Source organism: Ahaetulla prasina, chromosome 1, assembly GCF_028640845.1.
Source record: "Ahaetulla prasina isolate Xishuangbanna chromosome 1, ASM2864084v1, whole genome shotgun sequence".
Taxonomy (NCBI): domain Eukaryota; kingdom Metazoa; phylum Chordata; class Lepidosauria; order Squamata; family Colubridae; genus Ahaetulla; species Ahaetulla prasina.
Window position 1 is genome coordinate 6,136,303 of NC_080539.1, and position 27,164 is coordinate 6,163,466.

Here is a 27,164-nt window from a genome sequence, read left to right on the forward strand (position 1 = left end):
TGCATTATAACCACTGTGCCACCACGTCTTCCTTCCTTCCTTCCTTCCTTCCTTCCTTCCTTCCCAATAGCACTTAGACTTATACACTGCTTTACAGTGCTTTACAGCCCTCTCTAAGCGGTTTACATAGTCAGCCTGTTGCTGCCCCAACAATCTGGGTCCTCATTTTACCGACCTCAAAAGGATGGAAGGCTGAATCGACCTTAAGTCGGTCAGGATCGAACTTCCTGTCTTGTGCGCAGAGTTAGCCTGCAATACTGCCTTCTAAGTATTTACTGCTTCAGTTCTGTAAGAACGTATGACACCAAAGCGGAGCGAATTTTTCTCACCCCTCACCCTCTTCCATCCATCTCAGTATAAGGTAGTCCTCGACTTACAACAGTTCACTTAGTGACCGTTCAAAGCCGTCTGAAGTTACAACGGCACCGAAAAAAGTGACTTACGACCACTTTTCACTCTTGCCGCGTCCCCATGGTCATGTAATTTATATTTAGAGGCTTAAGAACCGACTCGTATTTATGATGGTTGCAGTGTCCTGGGGTCATGTGATCACTTTTTGTGACCTGACAAGCCAAGTCAATGGGGAAACCTGTTTCACTGAGCAACCATATTACTCATTTAACAACTGCAGTGATTCGCTTAACAACTGTGGCAAGAAAAACAGGACAAAACTCACTTCAAAAATTTCTCCTTTTGGGCTCAGTTGTCGTAAATTGAGGACTGCCTGTATTGCCAGCTGCAAATCCGTTTACGGTCCCTTTGCTGGAGTCTCAGGAGTGAAATACTGTATGGTGATGTTCCTATAAAATGCCTGAACTAAATAAAGTTGAAAATTAGGTTCCTTCCAATACAGAGAAATTGTTCTAGGAATTCTCAGGTTTTGTTTGGTAATCTCGACGCAAGAGGAGCAGCAAACAAATTTAATCAAATAAAAGAATACAAGAAAGGCTGAGAAGCAGAATGCAGACCCGACAGGACAGAAACTTGGAAAAATCCACATTTTTGCTAAAAAAAAAGATACTTTGGACAATTCAGGTGAAGGAAGGAAGCTTTTTCGCTGCTGCCGGTTCACGCTACACCTGACCTACTAACAGTGATCTGTGACGTCACAAAATACGCGGCTCAAAATACGTGCATCTCTCGAGAAATTCACAGAGGCGGGAAAGAAAGGAAATGCGTGCCCTGAGAAGCACCTGCATTTGTCATTTTTGACATTTTAAATCCAGGATGGCCTTGCGCTCAAGGACCCCGAGCATCGCCAACCCCAAATTCCCTCTTCCTTTCTTCCGAAACTCAATGGATCCAGCCTTTCCCCCACCCCCCACCCACTCCCCCAAGCGTGATCAAAAAGAAAAAAAAACCCCCACCACAAGCCCGATCTGCATAATAAAATATTCAGAGCTCCATTTCGGGAGTGAGACGCGATCCAATTTTGGAATCTGTGAGTCAGAGTAGGAGCTTTCCTGCCAACGTGAAACAAAAAAGCGAGGGAGCAGCGGCGAGGAAGAAGAGGAGGAGGAGGAGGAAGGGGAGCTGGATGCGATGATTCAGACAAACGTTTTGGCGCAGGAGACAGGGACAAACAAAAGGGACTCACTGCGAACAAGCAAATGCTTCATTTGGGAATAATAGCTGCTTACGTCTTTTGCAATGCCGGTTAACGGGAGTAGGGGGGTGGAAGTTAACATACAGAACACACCTGCTTGGCTATATGGAGATATGGGTGTGTGTGTGTGTGTGTTGTGATGTCTTTCCTTAAAAGAACCTGGGTTTGCTACGGATTGATGCGGTGCTTCCTTTGCCAAGCTGCAAGTCTGAAAATCGGTCTTTTTTCTGATCGATCCAAATTATTTTGCTATGTCACGGCTTTGATTCTATTACTTCTTCAAAGAGGGGCGTTGTTTTTTTCTTCTTAAAAACAGCAAACGTTTAAAGTATTACTCAGGCGACTTCCTTCTCAGTAAGACAGGTCAGGGGTCTCCAACCTTGGCAACTTTAAGACTTGTGGACTTCAATTCCCAGAGTTCCTCAGCCAGCTAAGCTGAGGAACAGGTAGTCCTCTACTTACAACAGCTTATTTAGTGAACCAAAGTTACAACAGCACTGGGGGAAAAAAACGACAGGGCTATGTTTCACACTTACGACCTTTGCAGTATCGCCATGGTCACATAATTTACATTCAGATGCTTGGCAACTGGTTCATATTTATGACGGTTGCAGGGTCACGGGACCACCTTTTGAGACCTTTCCGATGAGCAAAGTCAATGGGGAAGCCAGATTCACTTAACCTAATGGAACGACTGCAGTGGTTCACTTAACAAATGCGGCGAGAAAAGACGCAAAACGGGACAAAACTCACTTAACAAACTTCTCACTTATAGCAACATCAAATTCTGGGCTCAGTTGTAGTCAGAAGTCGTAAGGCTACCCGTAATAATATTTTTGGAATAGTTTTTGTGGCTATGGATTCCCAACAGCAATTCACAGCAGTTGAGAGTTCCAGTGTGATACTTTCGTGTCATCGGCTTCCTGAAAGTTGTAAAAATACAACATGAAAAATGCAGGATTGTTTTTAAGTTCAGGTATTTTTAGCCTTGCGGAAAGACTTAAAATCTAAAGAGAGAGGTGACGTGGGTCCCACTTGCTTGCTTCCAAATTCAAACCTTGACTTTCTGTTCTCCTCTTAACATCTGCAGGGGCTGAATTGAGACTGCTGCTCAAAATAGAGAAATTGATTAAATAAATGAATGAATAAATAAATACGGTATCTTTGGGCCAGTCCTTTGCAGCCCCAAATACCTCAGAGGATAAAACATGGGAAGAAATTTCCTCCAAGAAGAAAGGTGAAGATAAAAATAAGAAAATGTTTTTTGGTGAGCGAGTTGATGCTTTTGGGCAATATATGGAACATTTTTTTGATTGCATGTTCATGTACCCTGGGTTAATTTATATAGCATCTGGACGTCTATGGAGTTTTTCAATCATTGAAGAAGTCATGGTTATCCCATATGTACTTTTCCAAAAAGCAACTGGACTTTCTTGTTGTTGTTTTTTTCTTTGAAAACATTTCATTTCTTGGATGAGAATCAAAACATTTTCAAAGGAAAAAAAAACCCACGGAAGTCCGATTTTGGAAAAGCACCTTTAGGATATTTAGGATAGTTAGAACAATCAATAAGTGGAACAACTTGCCTGCAGAAGTTGTGAATGCTCCAACACTGGAATTTTTTAAGAAAATGTTGGATAACCATTTGTCTGTAGTGGTATAGGGTTTCCTGCCTGGGCAGGGGGTTGGACTAGAAGACCTCCAAGGTCCCTTCCAACTCTGTTGTTATTGTTGTTATTATTATTATTGATATCATCTGGATATTTAGTCAGGGCAGAACATAATTGCCAGCCATTCAATCTCCCTGTTTGGCAAACATTAGTACAATGAGAAGTGCTAATCCAGTATACTTTTAACATACCTAAATTACATTTAACCCCAAAGGACCCTCCCCTTTTTTGTAAGCTCCTTACTTTATATACATCTGGACTTGAGCTGCAAAGAAAATGTCCAGGCTTAGTCTAAACCAAAATTATTTTGATTATATTATTAGTAATCAAAAGAAACCAATGAAGTTCATAGAGACACTTGGTCGCAAACGAAAAATCTCAGAATGTTGGTTTTGCAAAAAAAAAATAACTTGTGATGCAATCAGTTTTTGGACAAAACCTTTGGAATACAGAATAACAGGCGTTGGAAGGGACCTTGGAGGTCTTCTAGTCCAACCCACTGCTCAGGCAGGAAACCCTATACCCATGACGGCGAACCTATGTTACACGTGCCGCAGCTGGCACACAGCTGTCATCCAGCTCACATCCACTGCGCATGCACACGTGCCTCCTGCCGGCTAGCTGATTTTCAGGTTGCACAGGGGTGGGGCACGGGCAGGAACAGGGCGCGCATTCCGGAAGTGCAGAAACGGGCCCATTTCCGGCCTCTGGAGGGCCTCCAGAGCCCTGGGGAGGTCATTTTCACCCTCTCAGAGGCTCGGGGAAAGACTCCAGAGCCTGGCGAGGGCAAAAAAATGGGCCTACCGGAAGTCCAAAAACGGGCCCGTTCCTGGCCTCCGGAGCCCTTGGGAGGCTGTTTTCGCCTTTCCAGAGGCTCACGGAAAGCCTCTGTAGCCTGGGCAGGGCAAAAATGCCCCCCCACCCCCGCCGTGGTACAGGTTGCTAAAATTTTTGAATCCCATCCCTTGTGCCCATGAGCGGGGTGGCTGGTGTTGCGGGGGGGCGATGCTTGCACATGCCTACGGGGGTAAGGGGTCATTCGGGCATGCATGGGAGTGCGCATTGCATTATGGGTGCTGGCACTCATGCGTGCTGTTGCGCATGTGCTTTTGACACACGAAGAGAAAAGGGTTAGCCATCACTCCCATATCATTTCAGACAAATGGTTGTCCCATCTCTTCCTTAAAACTTCTAGTGTTGGAGCATTCTCTCTCTCTCTCTCTCTCTCTCTCACACACACACACACACACACACAGATTTCCTGATCAGAGGATGGGAAAATGCTGGCTGGGGAATTCTGGGAATTGAAGTCCATACATCTTACCATTGCCCAGGTTAAGAAACACTGAATTATATTCAGAACGAATTATTATAAGAACGGTTATAATAAGAATTCTTATAAGAACGGTTGCAGGAACTGGGTAGGTCTAGTTTAATGAAAAGAAGGACTAGGGGAGACATGATAGCAGTCTTCCAATATCTCAGGGGTTGCCCCAAAGAAGAGGGAGTCGGGCTGTTCTCCAAAGCACCTGAGGGTAGAACAAGAAGCAACGGGTGGAAACTGATCAAGGAGAGAAGCAACTTAGAACTAAGGAGGAATTTCCTGACAGTTAGAACAATTAACCAGTGGAACAGCTTGTGACCAGAAGTTGTGGAAGTTTTTAAGAAGAGGTTGGATAACCAATTGTCTGAAGTGGTGTAGGGTTTCCTGCCTGGGCATGGGGTTGGACTAAATGAGCTCCAAGGTCCCTTTCAACTCTGTTGTTGTTCTTGTGGTTGTGGTGGTTGTTTTTGTGGTTGTTGTTGTTCTTGTGGTTGTATTATTATATCGTGTTTTTATTTCCAGTATAGTGACTCTCTGAAATTGTGCAAGCTAGAGACCTGGCTCAGCCTCCGCTCATCATCCTTTGTGTCCGATCTACACAACAATAGATTTCTGTTTCTTTGTTTTCTGTCCCTCTGTATGCCTGCCTGCCTACCTGCTTTCCTTCCTTCCTTCCTTCCTTCCTTCCTTCCTTCCTTCCTTCCTTCCTTCCTTCCTTCCTTCCTTCCTTCCTTCCTTCCTTCGTTCCTTCCTTCCTTCCTTCCTTTCTTCTGCTTCATGATCCTCTCTACTGTCTTGGGGCTTAAGCTTCAAAGGCTCAGCCATGCAGAAGGCCGCAAAACCCCTCCTCTTTCATATCCTCATTAAATTTATGCAACCTTTGAGTTTCTTCACATAACCCCGCCTGCTTTGTAATTAGCAGATTAACGTTTGCCCTAGTGCTTTGCCCTTGGGCATGACCTTCATTTTGAGGGCCTCTGAACATTTAGCCGCACTCTGGGTAGAAAAAAAAATCGCCCAGTTATACGGCCAGATGCAATTGTGTTTCGTGAACTGAGGCTGGAATCGTTTGCACGCTACTGGGGAGGAGGGGGGAGAGGGAGGGAGCGCGGAGGACTTACACATAGCAATGTTACACGGGAGAGAATTCTATAATTACACGCGAGAAGATGCTGAACTGTCCAATTTTGCTGCTTGGCTCGAAATGGAAAATGTCGTCTTGTTTTGGATGGTGGCTTGAAATACCAGCGGTGTCTTAACTGCATGACGCGGAACGTTCCTGCTGATTATTACTATTAATTAATTTGATGGCCTGGAGAAAGCCGGTCTCTGGGATGGATGTTTCTTTATGGCGGTATGTTGGATCGTGCACTTATTCCTTGAAGCACTCCGCAGCTTAAAGACTTAATGGGAGCTGCTCCCACCCCCCCAGGCATTATCTCTGTAAACCTAAGTTCCTGACGTTCTTCCAAGTTCCTTTTCATGTCTGTACTTTAGCAGTTTCTTTCAGGGCATTCGCTGATAAGCTTTTCATTTTCTTCCTGTGCTGTAGAAGCTTTGATATCTCGTCTTTTTTCTCCCTTCAGTTTATTCAAAGGTCTTTTAGAATCCAGCGTGACTTACATAGCACCAGAAGAGGTTCCATCCTTCCATTCCTAAGAATCGCCACTGTTCACGGCCAATTGCTATTTCCAGTAACCATTCCCTGGGTATCCCAGGAGACGTGTGGGGTGACCAAGGCCCAAGCAGTGATTACTAAACACAATTCAGTCCTCAACAAACTTATTTTATTTAAACAGCTGAGAATTAATTCATTCTCAGCTTAGTCCAAAACAAAATTCTTAATAACCAGTTCTGTTGGCCTTATCACCAACCTTTGATGTCTTTGGCAACCTGCCAAAGGCTTTTCTTGACAAAAACCCCACAAAGTACAAGAGACGCTGACAAGAAGCATTGGAATCAAGGTTGCTTTTCTACAAAGAACCCAACGGCTCATTGCTGCTCTTTTAAGCCTTATCGGAGTGGCCAATCATCTCCTGGCCTTACTCCCGAGTTGTCCTTTTTGCTTTAGCTGCTCTTGCCTTCTGGCAGCACTTCGCATGCGTGGATTAGGAACAGGCTCCTCCTGTTCCTCTGCCTCTGTGCTATCCGCCTCTGAGGCTCCAGAGTCTGCGCATCACTCCCAGGTGGCCCTGGCCTCATCTCTGCCTCTGACTCAGAGCCCTCGTCCGGGCCTTCCCCTGACTCCGGGACTGGCCCATGGCCCTCCCCAGCCTCCACACTGTCTGACTCCGTTGCTAGATCCACGGGCTGCTAACGGACCACAACAACATGGGAAGAAGAGATAAACACTCTTAAGCAAGCCATAATTGTTGGCTTGAACTTAAAAGTCAACTTTACATCCTGGGATGCTCCAAGCTTGAGGCAAACACTGGTTGTAAATCCGTTTATTGTATCTGGATACATCTATCAATATTTAACATAACATAACATAATAACAGAGTTGGAAGGGACCCTGGAGGTCTTCTAGTCCAACCCCCTGCCCAGGCAGGAAACCCTATTTAATTAGAATGGAACGGAACGGAATAGCAATAAGATAGAGTAGAATAAGAAAATAGAATAGAATCTTTATTGAGAATGGAATGGAACGGAATCGCAATAGCAATAAGAATAGAATAAGAGTAGAATAGAGTGGAATACGGGTAGCAATAGCACTTAGACTTATATACCGCTTCATAGTGCTTTTACAGCCCTCTCTAAGTGGTTTACAGAGTCAGCCTCTTGCCCCTAATAATCTAGGTTCTCATTTTACCCACCTCGGAAGGATGGAAGGATGAGTCAACCTTGAGCCTGGTGAGATTCGATCTGCTGAACTGCAGCTAACAGTCAGCTGAAGTAGCCTGCAGTCTGCACTCTAACCACTGCACCACCTTGGATAGGATAGAATAGAATAGAATAGAATAGAATAGAATAGAATTTTTTATTGGCCGAGTGTGATTGGACACACAAGGAATTTGTCTTCGGAGCATATGCTCTCATATACTTAAAAAAAAAGATACATCCATCAAGAATTATAAGGTGTGACACTTAATGATACTCACAGGGTACGAATAAGCAAACAAATCGCACTAGGAAACAATATTAATATAAATTGTAATTATACAAGCAACACAGTTACAGCCATGCAGTCATAAGTAGGAGGAGTGAGATTCGAACTGCTGAATTGCAGCTAACAGTCAGCTGAAGTAGCCTGCAGTACTGCACTCTAATCACTGCACAACCTCAGCTCAAATAGAATAGAATAGAATAGAATAGAATAGAATAGAATAGAATAGAATAGAATAGAATAGAATAGAATAGAATCTTTATTGAGAATGGAATGAAACGAAATAGCAATAGCAATAAGAATAGAATAAGAGTAGAATAGAGTGGAATAAGGGTAGCAATAGCACTTAGACTTATATACCGCTTCATAGTGCTTTTACAGCCCTCTCTAAGCGGTTTACAGAGTCAGCCTCTTGCCCCTAATAATCTGGGTTCTCATTTTACCCACCTCGGAAGGATGGAAGGATGAGTCAACCCTGAGCCTGGTGAGATTCGATCTGCTGAACTGCAGCTAACAGTCAGCTGAAGTAGCCTGCAGTCTGCACTCTAACCACTGCACCACCTTGGATAGGATAGAATAGAATAGAATAGAATAGAATAGAATAGAATTTTTTATTGGCCGAGTGTGATTGGACACACAAGGAATTTGTCTTCGGAGCATATGCTCTCATATACTTAAAAAAAAAGATACATCCGTCAAGAATTATAAGGTGTGACACTTAATGATACTCACAGGGTACGAATAAGCAAACAAATCGCACTAGGAAACAATATTAATATAAATTGTAATTATACAAGCAACACAGTTACAGCCATGCAGTCATAAGTAGGAGGAGTGAGATTCGAACTGCTGAATTGCAGCTAACAGTCAGCTGAAGTAGCCTGCAGTACTGCACTCTAATCACTGCACCACCTCAGCTAGAATAGAATAGAATAGAATAGAATAGAATAGAATAGAATAGAATAGAATAGAATAGAATAGAATAGAATAGAATCTTTATTGAGAATGGAACGTAACAGAATGGAATAGCAATAGCAATAAACAGAATAAGAGTAGAGTAGAATAGAAATACAGAATAAAATAGAATAGAATAAGAGTAGAATAGAATAGAAATACAGAATAGAACAGAAGTCAGACCTGGAAGCCATCTTCCATCGCTGACAATAGAATAGCATAGAATCTTTATTGAGAGTGGAATGGAACGGAATGGAATAGCAAAGCAATAGCAATAAGAATGGAATAGCAGAAGAGTAAGTAGAATAGAACAGAATCTGAATCAGAACAGGATAGAATAGAATATGATAATTCTACGTCATACAAATGGATTATCAAAACAGAGATATAGGAAGTCCTCGGCTTATGACCATAATTGAGCCCAACATTTCTGTTGCTAATTGAGACAGTTAAGTGAGTTTTGCCCCATTTTACGATCTTTCTTGCCCCTGTTGTTAAGTGAATCACTGCAGTGCGGTTGTGAAGTTAGTAAAACGGTTGTTACCTGAATTTGGTTTCCTCATTTGACTTTGCTTGTCAGAAGGTTGCAAAAGGTGATCAAGTGACCCCGGGATATTGCAGCCGTCATAAATATGAGTCAGTTGCTAAGGGTCTGAATTTTGATCACGTGACCCTGGGAATCATCTTCTGATTCGTTCTACACCTCCCAGAGTCGCTTTTTGAGGGAAATGGATGGTTCAGAAATGTGAGAAATAAATAAGTAGTGTATCTTTATTTTTGTTGACTGTTGTGTTGTTTACCCATGGTTTGCGGTTTGCTAGCCAGTGATGAGTACAACCAACAAATATTGTCACATCTTAATGGATCTTCTGCAAATTCTGAGCCTGCACCTGTCATCACTGGCCAGCAAAACAGGAGACAAGGATACTAGACTGGAACTAATCCATAATCAGGACCTTCAATCAGCTGAATATTGAATTTTTCTTCAGCCACCCTTATCTCAATCTATAGAGATTATTACCATGCAGATGGGTAGGATATAGTACAGCTAGTCAACAGAGAATAGCAACAAAAGATGATTAGGGGACTGGAGGCTAAAACATATGAAGAACGGTTGCAGGAATTGGGTATGTCTAGTTTAATGAAAAGAAGGACTAGGGGAGACATGATAGCAGTCTTCCAATATCTCAGGGGCTGCCCCAAAGAAGAGGGACTCAAGCTATTCTCCAAAGCACCTGAGGGTAGAACAAGAAGCAATGGGTGGAAACTCATCAAGGAGAGAAGCAACTTAGAACTAAGGAGAAATTTCCTAACAGTGAGAACAATTAAGGACTTGGCACCAGAAGTTGTAAATTCTCCAACACTGGAAGTTTTTAAGAAGAGATTGGACAACCATTTGTCTGAAATGGTATAGGGTTTCTGCTTGAGCAGGGGGTTGGACTAGAAGACCTCCAAGGTCCCTTCTAACTCTTTTATTTTTTATTTTTTATTTATTTATTTTTGTCACAACAATATATGTAAGTATCATACAGAAAGGTTATATAGTATATAAAGGTATAAGCATATATATATATATATAGGAAGAAGAAAAGAAAAACAATAGGACAGGAACGGTAGGCACGTTTGTGCGCTTATGCACGCCCCTTATGGTCCTCTTAGGAATGGGGTGAGGTCAATAGTAGAAAGTTTTTGGTTAAAGCTTTTAGGATTATGAGAAGAGACCACAGAGTCAGGTAAAGTATTCCAAGCACTGATGATTCTGTTACAGAAGTCATATTTTCTGCAATCTAGTTTAAAGCGGTTGACATTAAGTTTAAATCTATTGGTTGCTCTTGTATTATTGCAATTAAAGCTGAAGTAGTCTTTGACAGGAAGGACATTACAATAGATGATTCTATGAATTAAACTTAGGTCTTGTCGAAGGCGACGGAGTTCCAAGTTTTTCAAGCCCAGGATTTCAAGTCTAGTGGGATAAGGTATTTTGTTGTTTACAGAGGAATGGAGAACTCTTCTTGTAAAATATTTCTGGACACGTTCAATTGTATTGATGTCAGAGATATGGTGAGGGTTCCAAACAGGTGAGCTGTATTCTAGAATTGGTCTAGCAAATGTTTTATATGCTCTGGTTAGTAGTGTAGTGTTTTTGGAATAGAAGCTATGCAAGATTAGGTTTACAACTCTTAGAGCCTTTTTTGCGATGTAGTGCAGTGGGCTTTGGCACTTAGATCATTTGACATGAAAACTCCAAGGTCTTTAACGGGATGGGGGTCATCTGTAAGGTAATGTCCATCAAGCGTGTACTTAGTGTTTGGGTTCTTTTTTCCTATATGTAAGACTGAGCATTTGCTGGTTGAGATTTGGAGTTGCCAAGTTTTAGATCAAGCGGTTAGATGATCAAGGTCTTTTTGAATGATAGATGTATTATCAGTGGTGTTAAATAGTTTGACATCGTCAGCAAAGAGAACACAATTACTTGAGATATGGTCACAAAGATCATTAATGTATAGTATGAAGAGTGTTGGTCCAAGGACGCTGCCTTGAGGAACGCCATTCTTGACAGGAACAGGATTTGACAGAGCATTGCCAATTTTGACCACTTGTTGTCTGTTAGACAGAAAAGCAGATATCCATTTGTGAAGGGGTCCTGAAATGCCATAGGATTTTAGTTTTAGGAGAAGTTTATCGTGTACTACTGAGTCAAAAGCTTTGCAGAAGTCTATGTAGATTGCATCTATTGTTTTGCCTTGATCAAGATTTGTAGTCCATATGTTTTTACAGTGGAGAAGTTGTAAGTTGCATGATAATTTTTTCCTGAAACCAAATTGTTTATGGGAGAGTAGATTGTTTGCTTCTAAGTGTGAGGTGATGGATTGGCTGATGATAGATTCCATGACTTTGCAGGTGACGCAGCATAGAGAGATTGGTCTGTAATTTTCGACTAAGCTGGGGTCTCCTTTTTTGAAGATAGGGATGTCTATGGCCAGTGACCAAAGTTTGGGAAGGGAATTGGTAGTGAAAGCTTTATCAAAGATTATGCTTAGGGGTTCTACTATATTAGTGGAAAGTTTTTTTAAGAAGTAGGCACATAGTCCATCGGGTCCAATAGATAGCGATGGTTTCATGTTATGAACAGCTTTTCCAACATTTTCTTCTGTGAAATCTATATGAGTTAAGTCATCATATTCATTGCTGGTACGTTTGTGGAATGTCGCATATGTGTCATCACTGTTAACAAAAACTGAGCCAAAGAATATGTTGAAGAGGTTGGCTTTAACTGTTTCGTCATTGCATTCTTTGTTGTTAGAATCTTTTAGTGGTGGGATGGATCTTGTGTCTTTAAGTTTATTGTTAACAAAATTATAAAAGGCACGATTGGAATTTGTGCGCAGAAGGTCCTTGTTTGGTGTGGTAATTTGTGCATTCAGTTTTATTTGGTTGCATATATTTCTGTAGCGGTTTTGAAATTTGCTACAAAGCCTTTTTGTTTCTTTTCCAGAGGATTTTTTTTGATTGAACCTTTTTTATTGATATGGGTAGTTTGCTTTTCCTCATCATGGTTTTCATTTGTGGTACATATAGTTTAATGACTCTATTGATTTCAAGTAGGAAAACTCTATAGTGGTCTTCAGCGGTTATGCAGTTTGCAAACAGATTTTGCCAGTCCAGAAATGAAAGATCGTTGTTTATAAGGTCGTAGTTGGCTTTTTTGAAGTTGTAGATGGGGATACTATTATTATGATGATTTGAGTATGGACGTATATTGAGACGAAAATCAATCATGCAGTGGTCACTGTTGGAAAAAGGTTCTTTAATTTGTAGTATGAAGAGTGTTGGTCCAAGGACGCTGCCTTGAGGAACGCCATTCTTGACAGGAATAGGATTTGACAGAGCATTGCCAATTTTGACCACTTGTTGTCTGTTAGACAGAAAAGCAGATATCCATTTGTGAAGGGGTCCTGAAATGCCATAGGATTTTAGTTTTAGGAGAAGTTTATCGTGTACTACTGAGTCAAAAGCTTTGCAGAAGTCTGTGTAGATTGCATCTATTGTTTTGCCTTGATCAAGATTTGTAGTCCATATGTTTTTACAGTGGAGAAGTTGTAAGTTGCATGATAATTTTTTCCTGAAACCAAATTGTTTATGGGAGAGTAGGTTGTTTGCTTCTAAGTGTGAGGTAATGGATTGGTTGATGATTGATTCCATGACTTTGCAGGTGACGCAGCATAGAGAGATTGGTCTGTAATTTTTGACTAAGCTGGGGTTTCCTTTTTTGAAGATAGGGATGACTATGGCCAGTGACCAAAGTTTGGGAAGGGAACTGGTAGTGAAAGCTTTATCAAAGATTATGCTTAGGAGTTCTGCTATATTAGTGGAAAGTTTTTTTAAGAAGTAGGCACATAGTCCATCGGGTCTAATAGATAGCGATGGTTTTATGTTATGAAGAGCTTTTCCAACATTTTCTTCTGTGAAGTCTATATGAGTTAAGTCATCATATCATTGCTGGTACGTTTGTGGAATGTCGGATATGTGTCATCGCTGTTAACAAAAACTGAGCCAAAGAATATGTTGAAGAGGTTGGCTTTAACTGTTTCATCATTGCATTCTTTGTTCTTAGAATCTTTTAGTGGTGGGATGGATCTTGTGTCTTTAAGTTTATTGTTAACAAAATTATAAAAGGCACGATTGGAATTTGTGCGCAGAAGGTTCTCTTCTTGTTTGGTGTGGTAATTTGTGCATTCAGTTTTTATTTGGTTGCATATATTTCTGTAGCGGTTTTTGAAATTTGCTACAAAGCCTTTTTTGTTTCTTTTCCAGAGGGATTTTTTTTTTATTGAAGCTTTTTTATTGATATGGGTAGTTTGCTTTTCCTGATCATGGTTGTCATTTGTGGTACATATAATTTAATGACTCTATTGATTTCAAGTAGGAAAACTCTATAGTGGTCTTCAGCAGTTATGCAGTTTGCAAACAGATTTTGTCAGTCCAGAAATGAAAGATCGTTGTTTATAAGGTCGTAGTTGGCTTTTTTGAAGTTGTAGATGGGGATACTATTGTTATGATGATTTGAGTATGGACGTATATTGAGACGAAAATCAATCATGCAGTGGTCACTGTTGGAAAAAGGTTCTTTAATTTGTAGTCCATAAATTGAGTTTGGGTTGTTGCAGAAGATGAGATCAAGGCAGTTGTTGAGTCTTGTATTGTTAGTTACAAGTTGTTCAAGACCTAGGTTTGTAACAGCGTTGTATAGTGTAGTATGGATTGGATCAGTTGTACATTCATTAGTTATCCAGTTAATGAGAGGTAGATTTAGGTCGCCCAGGAAGATGAGATGGTATGGGCAAGAGGTAGCCCATGTTAGCAGTGAGGTTAGCATATTTGCATGGGTAATGTCTTGGTCAGGGGCTCTGTAGTATAGTAAGAATCGAAGAGTGGTGTTAAGGGATAGGTCGCATACAATATTTTGCTATTCTCTGCTCTGCTCTGCTCTGCTCTGCTATTCTGTTCTATTCTGTTCTATTCTATTCTATTCTTTCTTTCATTCCATTCCATTCCTATTATTTCTTTCATTCCATTCCATTCCATTCCTATTATTTCTTTTCTATTCTATTCTATTCTATTCTATTCTATTCTATTCTATTCTATTCTATTCTATTCCATTCCATTCCATTCCATTCCTATTATTTCTTTCATTCTATTCTATTCTAGTCTAGTCTAGTCTACTCTATTCTACTCTACTCTACTCTACTCTACTTTACTCTACTCTACTCTACTCATATCCACAACGTACGACAACAAAAGATCCAAGGCAAACAATGGGAATTCGTCCATCATACAGGTAGTCATCAACTTACAACCGTTCATTTAGTGACTGTTCTAAGTTACAACAGCACTTGAAAATGTGACTTATGACCATTTTTCACATTTATAACCTTTGCAGCATCCCCATGGCCACGTCATCGAAGTTCAGACGCTTGGCAACTGGTTCATATTTATGACGGTTGCAGTGTCCCGGGGGGGGTCACAGGATCCCCTTTTGCGACCTTTTCTGACAAGCAAAGTTGACGGGGAAGGTAGATTCGCTTAACAACCGTGCTACTTAATTCACAACTGCAGGGGTTCACTTAACAACGGAGGCAAGAAAGGTCGTAGAATGGGGCCAAAATCACTTAACAAATGTCTCCCTTAAAGAATGGAAATTTTAAGCTCCATTGTGGTTGCACGTCGAGGGCAACCTGTATATGTTTTCTGAATAAACGTGATACGGTCCAAATGAGGATTGAAACCAACAGACCTTCACCAAAGTGGACTCAGCTTGAAAATTGGAAGCGGCTGAGATAGGAATGCAGAAAGAACCAATCCTTCCTGTGAGAAAAAGCTAGTTTTCTTCCCCAGCCAGGACCGATGACAAATAAAACATCGCTCGGATATTTCTGGCTACAGCCTCTCGGCTTGTCAAGCAGGAAATTAATGCTATATGACATAACGGGGAATGTGAAATAGAGCCACTACTGTTGGCCTTTGCTGTAATGCACCATCCCTAAGACCCCATTCCTAAGAGGTCTGTAAAGGGGTGTGCATAAGAGCTCCAATGTGCCTACCGTTCCTGTCCTAATGTTCCCTTTGATTGTATCCAATTTCATATAGTTATTACATACTTATGATTATATTTACGCTTATATATCGTATAGTTATTTCATGCTTATGCTATATATATTGTTGTGACAAATAAAATAAAATAAATGAATGAATGAATGAATGAATGAATGCCTGGTTCTCCTCTTTAGCCCTTTATCAGGAGCCAAAATGCCCATCTCTCGGGTGTGAAAAGAGAAGATACCCCAAACGGCGTGGAGAAGCTCAAAAGAGTACCGCTTTATAAAGCCTTGGTAAGGTCACACTTGGAATACTGCATCTAGTTTTGGTCACCCACGATGTAAGAATGAAGTTGAGAGATTCTAGAAAGAGTACCTAGAAGAGCAACAGAGATGGAGACTGGGTGGTGGTGGTACTTGGGGGACCCTATACCGTTTCAGACAAATGGTTTATCCAATCTCTTCTTAAAAACTTCTAGGTTCAAATTTCTCCCTTCAAAAACTTCAAATTTCTGGGTTCTATCATATCGCAAGATCTCAAATGGACAGCTAACATCAAAAACATCATTAAAAAAGGACAACAAAGAATGTTCTTTCTGCGCCAACTCAGTAAGCTCAAACTGCCCAAGGAGCTGCTGATCCAATTCTACAGAGGAATTACTGAGTCTGTCATTTGCACCTCTATAACTGTCTGGTTCGGTTCTGCAACCCAACAAGAAAAACACAGACTTCAGAGGATAATTAGAACTGCAGAAAAAATAATTGCTACCAACTTGCCTTCCATTGAGGACCTGTATACTGCACGAATCAAGAAGAGCCGTGAAAATATTTGCAGATCCCTCATCCTGGACATAAACTGTTTCAACTCCTACCCTCAAAACGACGCTATAGAGCACTGCACACCAGAACAACTAGACACAAGAACAGTTTTTTCCCGAAGGCCATCACTCTGCTAAACAAATAATTCCCTCAACACTGTCAGACTATTTACTGAATCTGCACTACTATTAATCGTTTCATAGTTCCCATCACCAATCTCTTTCCACTTATGACTGTATGACTATAACTTGTTGCTGGCAATCCTTATGATTTATATTGATATATTGATCATCAATTGTGTTGTAAATGTTGTACCTTGATGAACGTATCTTTTCTTTTATGTACACTGAGAGCATATGCACCAAGACAAATTCCTTGTGTGTCCAATCACACTTGGCCAATTTATTTTTATTTATTTTATTTATTATTTAAATTTTTATACCGCCCTTCTCCCGAAGGACTCAGGGCGGTTCACAGCCAATTAAAATACACAATGATACAATAAATACAATTAAAATACAGTTAAAAAACTTATTGAATTGGCCAAGATTAAAATTTAGAATAAAAACCCATTAAAAAACCCATAAATTTAAAACTAACCCAGTCCAGCGCAGATGAATAAGTGAGTTTTAAGCTCATGCGAAAGGTTCGGAGGTCCGGAAGTTGACGGAGTCCTGGGGAGTTCGTTCCAGAGGCGGAGCCCCACAGAGAAGGCCCTTCCCTGGGCGTCGCCAGACGACACTGTCACCGACGGCACCCTGAGGAGTCCCTCTCTGTGAGAGCGCACGGGTCGGTGAGAGGTATTCGATAGCAGCAGGCGGTCCCGTAAATAGCCCGGCCCTATGCCATGGAGCGCTTTAAAAACGTTCACCAACACCTTGAAGCGCACCCGGAAGGCCACAGGTAGCCAGTGCAGCCTCGCAGGATAGGTGTCACACGGGAGCCACGAGGGCTCCCTCTATCACCCGCGCAGCTGCATTCTGGACTAACTGAAGCCTCGGATGCCCCTCAAGGGGAGCCCCATGTAGAGAGCATTGCAGTAATCCAGACGAGACGTCACAAGGGCGTGAGTGACTGTGCACAAAGCACAATAAAATTCTATTCTATTCTATTCTATTCTATTCTATTCTATTCTATTCTATTCTATTCTAGTGTTTATAATATAATTAATATAATATAATATAATATAATATTATATAATATATAATATAATATAATATAATATAATATAATATAATATAATATAATATAATATAATATAAGAACAGAGTTGGAAGGGACCTTGGAGGCCTTCTAGTCCAACCCCCTGCCCAGGCAGGAAACCCTACGCCATCTCAGTCAGATGGTTATCCAACATTTTCTTAAAAATTTCCAGTGTTGGAGCATTCACAACTTCTGCAGGCAAGTCGTTCCACTTATTAATTGTTCTAACTGTCAGGAAATTTCTCCTTAGTTCTAAGTTGCTTCTCTCCTTGATTAGTTTCCATCCGTTGCTTCTTGTCCTGCCTTCAGGTGCTTTGGAGAATAGCTTGACTCCCTCTTTGTGACAACCCCTGAGATATTGGAGCACTGCTATCATGTCTCCCCTAGTCCTTCTTTTTATTAAAGTAGACATACCCAGTTCCTGCAACCGTTCTTCATATGTTTTAGCCTCCAGTCCCCTAATCATCTTTGTTGCTCTTCTCTGCACTCTTTCCAGAGTCTCAACATCTTTTTTACATCACGGTGACCAAATGTTGAATGCATTCACTATTTCTGGAGGAAAGTTGTTCCCCTGATTAGTTGTTCTCACTGTCAGGAAATTTCTCCTTAATTCTAGACTGCTTCTCTCCTTGGTTAGTTTCCACTTATTGCTTCTTGTCCTGCCCTCAAATGCTTTGGGGAAGAGCTTGACTCCCTCTTCTTTGGGGCAGCCCCTGAGATACTGGAACACTGCTATTATGTCTCCCCTAGTCCTTTTTTTCATGAAACTAGACCTACCCAGTTCCTGCAACCGTTCTTCATATGTTTTCACCTCCAGTTGCCTAATCCTCTTTCTTGCTCTTCTCTGCCTCAACATCTTTTTTATAGTGTGGTGACCAAAATTGGATCCATTATTCCAAGTGTGGCCTTAGAAAGGCCTTATAACATGGTCTTAACACTTCACGTGATCTTGATTCTATCCTTCTGTTGATGCAGCCCAGAACTGTGTTGGCTTTTTTGGCAGCTGCTGCACACGGCTGGCTCATATCTAAATGGTTGTCCACTAGGACTCCAAGATCCCTCTCACAGTTACTACTATTGAGCAAGGTACCACATATCCGGTACCTGTGCCATTTGGGAGGTTCAACAATGCAACAACGTACCCAGCATCTGCGGTACCATGGTCTATTCCTACACTGGGCAGGGGTTGGACTTGATGACCTCTGAGGAACCTGTCAGCCTTTCCATTTTGTAAGTCTGAGTCTAATGTCGTTGTTGTTTTTAAAACGTTAGTCAAATGGGTGCTCCTGTTTTGGTGTTTCGTTTTTTTTTTTGCATTTATATCCCGCCCTTCTCCGAAGACTCAGGGCGGCTGAGCAAGCAATAGTCTTCATCCATTTGTATATTATATACAAAGTCAACTTATTGCCCCCAACAATCTGGGTCCTCATTTTACCTACCTTATAAAGGATGGAAGGCTGAGTCAACCTTGGGCCTGGTGGGACTTGAACCTGCAGTAATTGCAGGCAGCTGCTGTTAATAACAGACTGTCTTACCAGTCTGAGCCACCAGAGGCCCAGAAGCCACCAGAGGCTTCTTCAAAGAACAAATTTTGAGGCAAGTTTTTTTTTTTTTAATTTACATTTATATCCCGCCCTTCTCCAAAGACTCAGGGCGGCTTATAGTGTGTAAGGCAATAGTCTCATTCTATTTGTATATTATATACAAAGTCAACTTATTGCCCCCAACAATCTGGGTCCTCATTTTACCTACTTTATAAAGGATGGAAGGCTGAGTCAACCTTGGGCCTGGTGGGACTTGAACCTACAATAATTGCAAGCAGCTGTGTTAATAACAGACTGTCTTACCAGTCTGAGCCACCAGAGGCCCAGAAGCCACCAGAGGCTTCTCCAAAGAACAAATTTTGAGGCAAGTTTTTTTTTTTTTAATTTACATTTATATCCCGCCCTTCTCCGAAGACTCAGGGCGGCTTATAGTGTGTAAGGCAATAGTCTCATTCTATTTGTATATTTACAAAGTCAACTTATTGCCCCCCCAACAATCTGGGTCCTCATTTTACCTACCTTATAAAGGATGGAAGGCTGAGTCAAACCTTGGACCTGTTGGGACTAGAACCTGCAGTAATTGCAGGCAGCTGTGTTTTAATAACAGGCTTCTTACAGCCTGAGCCACACCGCGGCTTCTTCTGTATCTTTATCTTCTGTAAATCGCTTTTTGGGACATTTAGACAGCCTATCAAAGGAAATCGGGATAGGCCAGCCCAGAAATTTAGCCTGAAGCTCCCTGTAAACTGGCAGAGTCAACTTCCACCGAGTTCTGAACTGCAGGGAAGTACAAATTCTCTAGCGTTATTCTGCTCCATTGTACGGTAATTACAGCAGTAATTTATTTTTATGTGGTTACCAAGTTTGTCTGAGGCCCCGAGACCGTTTCTTAGGGCAGCAGGACTTCATATATGAAAATAAATCAAGGGCTATTATCCTATCTTGTGGAAGTAGGCTGAGGGCCAGTACAAAGGTGATACATCATCAGAGACAAAAGGAAGCTGTGGGTTGAGAGAACGGTACATCAAGGAGGAAACGTCCCTGCTCAAGGGGAGATTTTACAGAAAGAAGTAGTGGTGGTTGATTAGTCACTCCACGGAGCCTTCATTGGCGATGTGTCGCCTTCTGGTTCAATCAATAGATGGAATAAAGGTGCTTTATATTTGCTATGCGTTGATCCATCAGGGCATCTGCGGCACATGATCCAAAAATGCAGCCGCGCAGGGGATTGAGGGAGCTTCTCGTCGCTCCCATGTAACACCTCTCCTGCGCAGGCTGCATTGGTTGCCGGTGGTCTTCCGGGTGCGATTCAAGGTTCTGGTTATCACCTTTAAAGCACTCCATGGCATTGGACCGGGATATTTACGGGACCGCCTGCTGCCGCCAGTTACCTCCCATTGTCCGGTACGTCCAGTGCGCTCTCACAGGGAGGGCCTTCTTAGGGTGTTATGGATCGTTATGCACGGTCACTCATGCCCTTGTCACTTCCCGTCTGGATTACTGCAATGCTCTCTACATGGGGCTCCCCTTGAGGAGCACCCGGAGGCGCCAACTGGTACAGAATGCGGCCGCGCAGGGGATTGAGGGAGCTCCTTGTAGTTCCCATGTAACACCTCTCCTGCGCAGGCTGCATTGGTTGCCGGTGGTCTTCCGGGTGCGATTCAAGGTTCTGGTTATCACCTTTAAAGCGCTCCATGGCATTGGACCGGGATACTTACGGGACCGCCTACTGCCACCAGTCACCTCCCATCGACCTGTGCGCTTCCACAGAGAGGGCCTCCTCAGGGTGCCGTCGGCCAGACAATGTCGGCCGGCGACCCCCAGGGGAAGAGCGTTCTCTGTGGGAGCTCCGGCCCTGTGGAATGAACTACCTGTGGGGCTACGCCTTCTCCCTGATCTCCGGACCTTTAAGCGCGAGCTCAAAACCTTCTTTTTTCACCAAGCAGGGCTGGCCTAATGATACAGTTTTAATTGAGTGTTTTAATGGGGTTTTAAGGGAATGAATTCTATTTTACTAATTTTTACTTATAAGTTTTTAAATTTTTCAGCTTATTGAATCAGATTTTTAATCGTTTATTGTATTTTAAATTTTTTCGATAATTTCTGCTGTACACCGCCCTGAGTCTTCGGAGAAGGGTGGTATAAAAATACAATAAATAAATAAATAAATAAGTCAGAATGGCAGCCACAGTGGTGCAGAAGCTTTTCCACAAACCCTTGGTAAGACCGCACCTGGAATCCTGCAGCCAGTTTTGCTCACCACATTACCAAAAAAAAAAAAAGGATAATAGCCCTTGATTTATTTATTTGGGAAAAGTGCAGAGAAGAGCAACCGGGATGATTAAAGGCCTGGAGACTAAAACACATGAAGAACGGTTTCAGGATTTGGGTTTGGCCAGTCTAGTGAAAAAAAGGGCTGGGGGGGGTGGACATGATAGCAGTATTCCTGTTCTGTCCCCCTCGCCTCCGTCCGAGCGATGACTTAATTAGCCGGCACTATCAGCTCTGGCAGCAAACTAGCGAGCGTCTGCCAAGTGTCTCTGTTATCTCCCTTGATGCCGATGAGTCAACAAACAGTACTTCAGCTCTAGTCAAGCAGTTGATTTGCCTGCTACGAAGAGGCATAGCAGCCCTTACTGCTTTTATATCCTGTGGGGCGTGGCTCCATGACTCAGCACTTCCTAGGCCTGCCCCACCACTGCTTCTGTTGTTCCCTGCCTACGAAACCTAGGGTTTGGCCAGGCCTGACTGCCATCAGCTGGGTCTGGAGGCGTGGCCTGGGGGGGGAAGAGTCAGGGGACGGAGGTCTCGTTATCTCCTCCACCTGGCCTGCCTCTGGCTCCTGGAGCTGAGCCAGGGAAGCCGGTGCTCTCCTGATGGCCCTTCCCTCTCACTTTCCGAGTCACTTTCTGGCAGGGGGGCCGGCTCGGGGGGCACACACACAACAATTCCAGTATTTGAGGGGCTGCCCCAAAGACGAGGGGATCCACTTGTTTTCCAAAGCACCTGAAGGCAGGACAAAAAACAATGGATGGAAATGAATCAAGGAAAGAAGCAACCTGGAATTAAGGAGAAATTTCCTAAGGGTGAGGACAGTTAACCAGTGGAACAGCTTGCCACTAGAAGTTGTGGGTGCTTCATCACTGGAGGGTTTTAAAGAAAAGAGTGGAAAGTCGGTTGTGTAAAATGGTATAGGGAAGTGATGGCTAACCTTTTTGCTATCATGTGCCAGGAGCGGGGGGCGGGGGTCACGCGCAAGTGTGCCCACACCCATAACTCTATGCGTCCTGCGCATGTGCGCACAACCACCCCACTCCTGGTACACGATGGCATGTGATTCTACCCTACTCTACTCTACTTTACATTCTATTCTATTATTTTCTATTCTACATTCTATTCTATTCTACTCTACTCTACTCTACTCTACTCTACATTCTATTCTATTCTATTCTATTCTATCCTATTCTACTCTACTCTACTCTACTCTACATTCTATTCTATTCTATTCTATTCTATTCTACTCTACTCTACTCTACTCTACATTCTATTCTATTCTATTCTATTCTATTCTATCCTATCCTACTCTACTCTACTCTACTCTACTCTACTCTACTCTACTCTACTCTACTCTACTCTACTCTACTCTACTCTACATTCTATTCTATTCTATTCTATTCTATTCTATTCTACTCTACTCTACTCTACTCTACTCTACTCTACTCTACTCTACTCTACATTCTATTCTATTCTATTCTATTCTATTCTATCCTATCCTATCCTATCCTATTCTGCATGCCTGGCTCATCTTTTTTCTTTTTACTGTGACAAGATTGAGCTTTCTCCATGCAGGTAGTACTCAACTTAGGGCCACAATTAAGACCAACAATTCCATTTCTAAGCAAAGCGGCTGTCGAATGAGTTAAAGAGTTTAGAGAGCCGTTGAGGCCACTTGGAGGTTTATCTGTGTCCTCTGGTAGTCATCCGAATAGTGCAAATGAGTGTGGAGCCTTCTACAAATGGTCCTTTCAGCAGCTCCAAGAAGGCTCCACACTCATTTGCACCACTCAGGTGACCCTGAGGACACAGACAAACCTCCAAGTGGCCTCAAGGACCCTCTAAAAGGATGCAAATGATCAGCTGTCTGCAAGGAATATAAATCCTTCCGTTTCTCACCATCCGGTCAGAGCTGAAGAAGCTTCTTGGATGAGAAGCGAAACGTCTTCAAAGAAAAACCAGAAAGTCCAGCGGTTGCCTCTTGAAAAAGCACCTTTGGGATGACCCTGGGACACTGCCATTGTCAAGACACGGCTGGTTGCCATGTGCCCAAATTTCTATCATCTGTCCGTGTAAATTTACTCTTGTAAATGCACGGTTGCACGTCCATTTTTTTTGAGTGCCGTTGTAATTTCAAACAGTCTTTACACATATGGTTGTAAGCAGTGGTGGAATTCATTTTTTTTACTACCAGTTCTGTGGGCGTGGCTTGGTGGGAGTGGCAGGCGAAAGATACTGCAAAATCCCCATTCCCTCCCCGCTCCAGGGGAAGGATACTGCAAAATCCCCATTCCCTCCCCGCTCCAGGGGAAGGATACTGCAAAATCCTCATTCCCTCCCCACTCCAGGGGAAGGATACTACAAAATCCCCATTCCCTTCCCACTCCAGGGGAAGGATACTGCAAAATCCCCATTCCCTCCCCGCTCCAGGGGAAGGATACTGCAAAATCCTCATTCCCTCCCCACTCCAGGGGAAGGATACTACAAAATCCCCATTCCCTTCCCACTCCAGGGGAAGGATACTGCAAAATCCCCATTCCCACCCCACTCCAGGGGAAGGATACTGCAAAATCCCCATTCCCACCCCACTATGGGGCCAGCCAGAGGTGGTATTAGTGAGTTCTCTGAACTACTCAAATTTTCCCTACTGGTTCTCCAGGACCTGTCAGAACCTGCTGGATTTCACCCCTGGTTGTAAGCCAAGGGCTACCTGTATTTCTCTCAACCGAATTCCCACAGTTCTGAAAGTTGTATACCTCCTGAAGGAAATTCATTCAATTTAGATTTAGGTAATAAAATCCCAGCCGGAGCTGTTAATATAATTGCAGTGTCTGGATCTGATCGCTTCCGTCCTTGGAACAGAAAATAATAATTGGAGGAGATCTAATTGTTTGACTTTGTCCTTTTTTGAACGTCGTATATATTCCAAAAGGGTTATTGCACTTTTATTTGTTTGTGAGAGACTTTATTGTTGTCCTGTCTGCAATAATACCCAGACAATTTATTTGCACATTAGTGGTCATGCTTTTAGTTTGATTGTGGCACTTTCCCAAAAGATCCCTAAGAGAAGCCACTCAGAAATGTTTGCTTCCGGCACAATTCCAAACAAATGCAAATTTCTCTTTCCTGTAACGCTATGCCAATTTTTAAATAAAAACGATCTCTATAATTTCTTAATAGACAGTCTGGCTTCGACCGCAAAGGAAGTCCTCGGCTTATGGGCACAATAGAGCCCAACATTTCTGTTCCTGAGCGAAACAGTGTTTCAGTGAGTTGTTGTTTTTTATTTGCATTTATCTCCCACCCTTCTCCGAAGACTCAGGGCAGCTTACACTATGTTAAGCAATAGTCTTCATCCATTTGTATATTATATACAAAGTCAACTTATTGCCCCCCAACAATCTGGGTCCTCATTTTACCTACCTTATAAAGGATGGAAGGCTGAGTCAACCTTGGGCCTGGTGGGACTAGAACCTGCAGTAATTGCAAGCAGCTGCTGTTAATAACAGACTGTCTTACCAGTCTGAGCCACCAGAGGCCCTGTATTGCTGCCATTTTGCGACCTTTCTTGCCCCCGTCGTTAAGCAAGTCGCTGCAATGGTTCAGTTAGCCACACGGTTGTTAAGGGAATCTGGCTTCCCTGTTGATTTTGCTTGGGAGAAGGTCACCAAAGGGGATCATGTGACACACACACACCCCCCGGCACACTGCAACCGTTTGTAAATACGAAGCAGTTGGCCAAGCATCTGAATTTTGATCACGTGACCACGAGAATGCCAGAACGGTCGTAAGCGTTGTGGTCCGCCAGCAGCCTGCGGAGCTGGCAGTGGAGTCGGACAGTGAGGAGGCTGGGGAGGACGATGGGCCAGTCCTGGAGTCAGGGGAAGGCTCGGACGAGGGCTCTGCGTCGGAGGCAGAGATGGATTCAGGGCTATCTGGAAGCAATGCGCAGACTCCGGAGCCTCCAGAGGCAGACAGCAGAGAGGCAGACGAACAGGAGGAGCCTGTTCCTAGTGCACGCATGCGAAGAGCTGCCAGAAGGCAAGAGCAGCTGAAGCAAAAAGGACAACTCAGGAGTAAGGCCAGGTGATGATTGGCCCCTCCCATAAGGCTTAAAAGAGCAGCAACGGCTCTTGGGCTCTTTGTAGGAAAGCAACGTTGCTACATCCCTTTCTATTCGGCATCTCTTGTTTCTAAACTTCCTGGGGCTTTGCCAAGAAAAGCCTTTGGCAGGGTGCCAAAGAAGACAAAGGTTTGTGATAAGGCGGAAGGAATTAATTTGGACTAAGCTGAGAATGAAGTAATTCTCAACTGTTCTAATAAAATAATTTTGTTTAGGACCAATTGTGTGCGGTAATAACTATTTGGGCTTAGGTCACAATAGTAAACGTGAAACAAAGTCACTTTTTTTCACTGCCGTTTTTGACTTTGAAACGGTAATAACCGAAGGGTTATAAACCGAGAGAACTACCTGTATCTTATTTCTGGGGTCGCCTGGCTATGAACATTTAATTCTGCTGCTTTGATCTGAATTTATATTCTCTAGGTGGGAGGCAGATCCCCCGGGGAGAATATATAAATTTAGCCGCCTTTTTGTTTCTAAGTGGGCAAAAAAAAACAACTGCCATAAATCCTTAAGCATTTCAGCTTAATGGCACGGAGGGTCAGGTTGCGAATTGATTCCCAATTGCTTTTCCAGATCCCAAATCATGCTTATTACACCCCTCAATGTCTTCCATTTATAAAGACCCTGAGTTAATGCGGTTTCTTTGTGTGTGTTTTTTTATGTAGGAAAAATTCCTGTGTCCTTTTACGTTTACGTGAGAAAAGTAAGTATTGATATATTTTTTTAAAATTTTCGCCTTGAACTCCAGGGTCAACGGAGGCTTTTAGTGAAAAAGCCGAAGCCGATGGCATTCTAAGTAATTGCTAAAAGCTTTATGCTGTTTGTGGGTACTTTGTTATTTTGAAATCTTGAAGCCCTTCTCAGTTCCCAGAACAAAGAAACGGCTTCGGAAAGTGCTAATGCTGCTCAGAATCCCTTTATTAGAGTGAGGTGGCTGGCATATAAATTTAATAAATTTAGGGGCCGGAATAGCTCAGGCTGGTAAAGCCTGTTATTAAGAACACAAAGCCTGCAATTACTGCAGGTTCTAGTCCCACCAGGTCCAAGGTTGACTCAGCCTTCCATCCTTTATAAGGTAGGTAAAATGAGGAGCCAGATTGTTGGGGGGGCAATAAGTTGACTTTGTAAAAATATACAAATAGAATGAGACTATTGCCTTATACACTGTAAGCCACCCTGAGTCTTCGGAGAAGGGCGGGGTATAAATGTAAACAAAAAAATAAAAATAAAAAAAATAAAATACAGCCAGGTAGTCCTCGGTTTAATGGTCCATTTAGTGACCGTTCCGAGGGTGGGGGTGGAGGGAAACCCCTCTCCTAGAAGAATGAAACATTTCCAGGAAATATTAAAAAGGCAGAACATTGTATTTCCCTGGATGATAAAAGATGAAACACGTTTTAAAGGGAGAGAGCAGCTCCCTGCCTCCAGCAGATATTTCGTGCCCATTAAGAAAGACTGGGCCAGCCTATCTGCCAAATTGACTACCATTTAAAGTTAAAGAGACAGATATAAAATCAAAGATAATTGATTAAGTGACAGACACTTAATCATTACTAAAATAAAATAATAATAAATAAATAAAATAAAATAAAATAAAAATAAAATAAAACAAAGGAATAAGAAAGATCATCATTATGCCAGCCAGAAAATCAAACGCTGATAAAATCTTAGAATCAAGATTAACAACTATTGAACAAAACATAGATAAAAGATTACAAGCTATTGAACAAAACCTAGAAAAAAGAATTCAAAATATTGAACAAAACCTAGAAAAAAGAATTCAAAATATTGAACAAAACTTAGAAAAAAAAATTCTATCAGTTATTGAACAAAGTTTCACAGATTTGATAAAACAAATTTCAACACTAAAAAATGAAAACTCTAATGATCTAAATCTCTTCCAAACTCATCTATCACCACAAAATATACAACTTACAACTCA

At 42.3% G+C, this 27,164-nt stretch overlaps 2 protein-coding genes across 2 annotated transcripts in view; both read left to right on the top strand.

The window, feature by feature from the left end:
• RAD51C (RAD51 paralog C) overlaps positions 1–25,935 on the top strand; it is a 94,218-nt gene extending 68,283 nt beyond the window's left edge. Inside the window, exon 9 of the mRNA XM_058164076.1 lies at positions 25,888–25,935. Coding sequence (XP_058020059.1) covers positions 25,888–25,920 — 33 coding nt within the window. The 3' untranslated portion in view covers positions 25,921–25,935. The remainder of the gene's footprint in view (positions 1–25,887) is intronic.
• The window catches only part of PPM1E (protein phosphatase, Mg2+/Mn2+ dependent 1E), a 259,054-nt gene that overhangs the window by 72,853 nt on the left and 159,037 nt on the right, over positions 1–27,164 (top strand). The window lies entirely within an intron of this gene.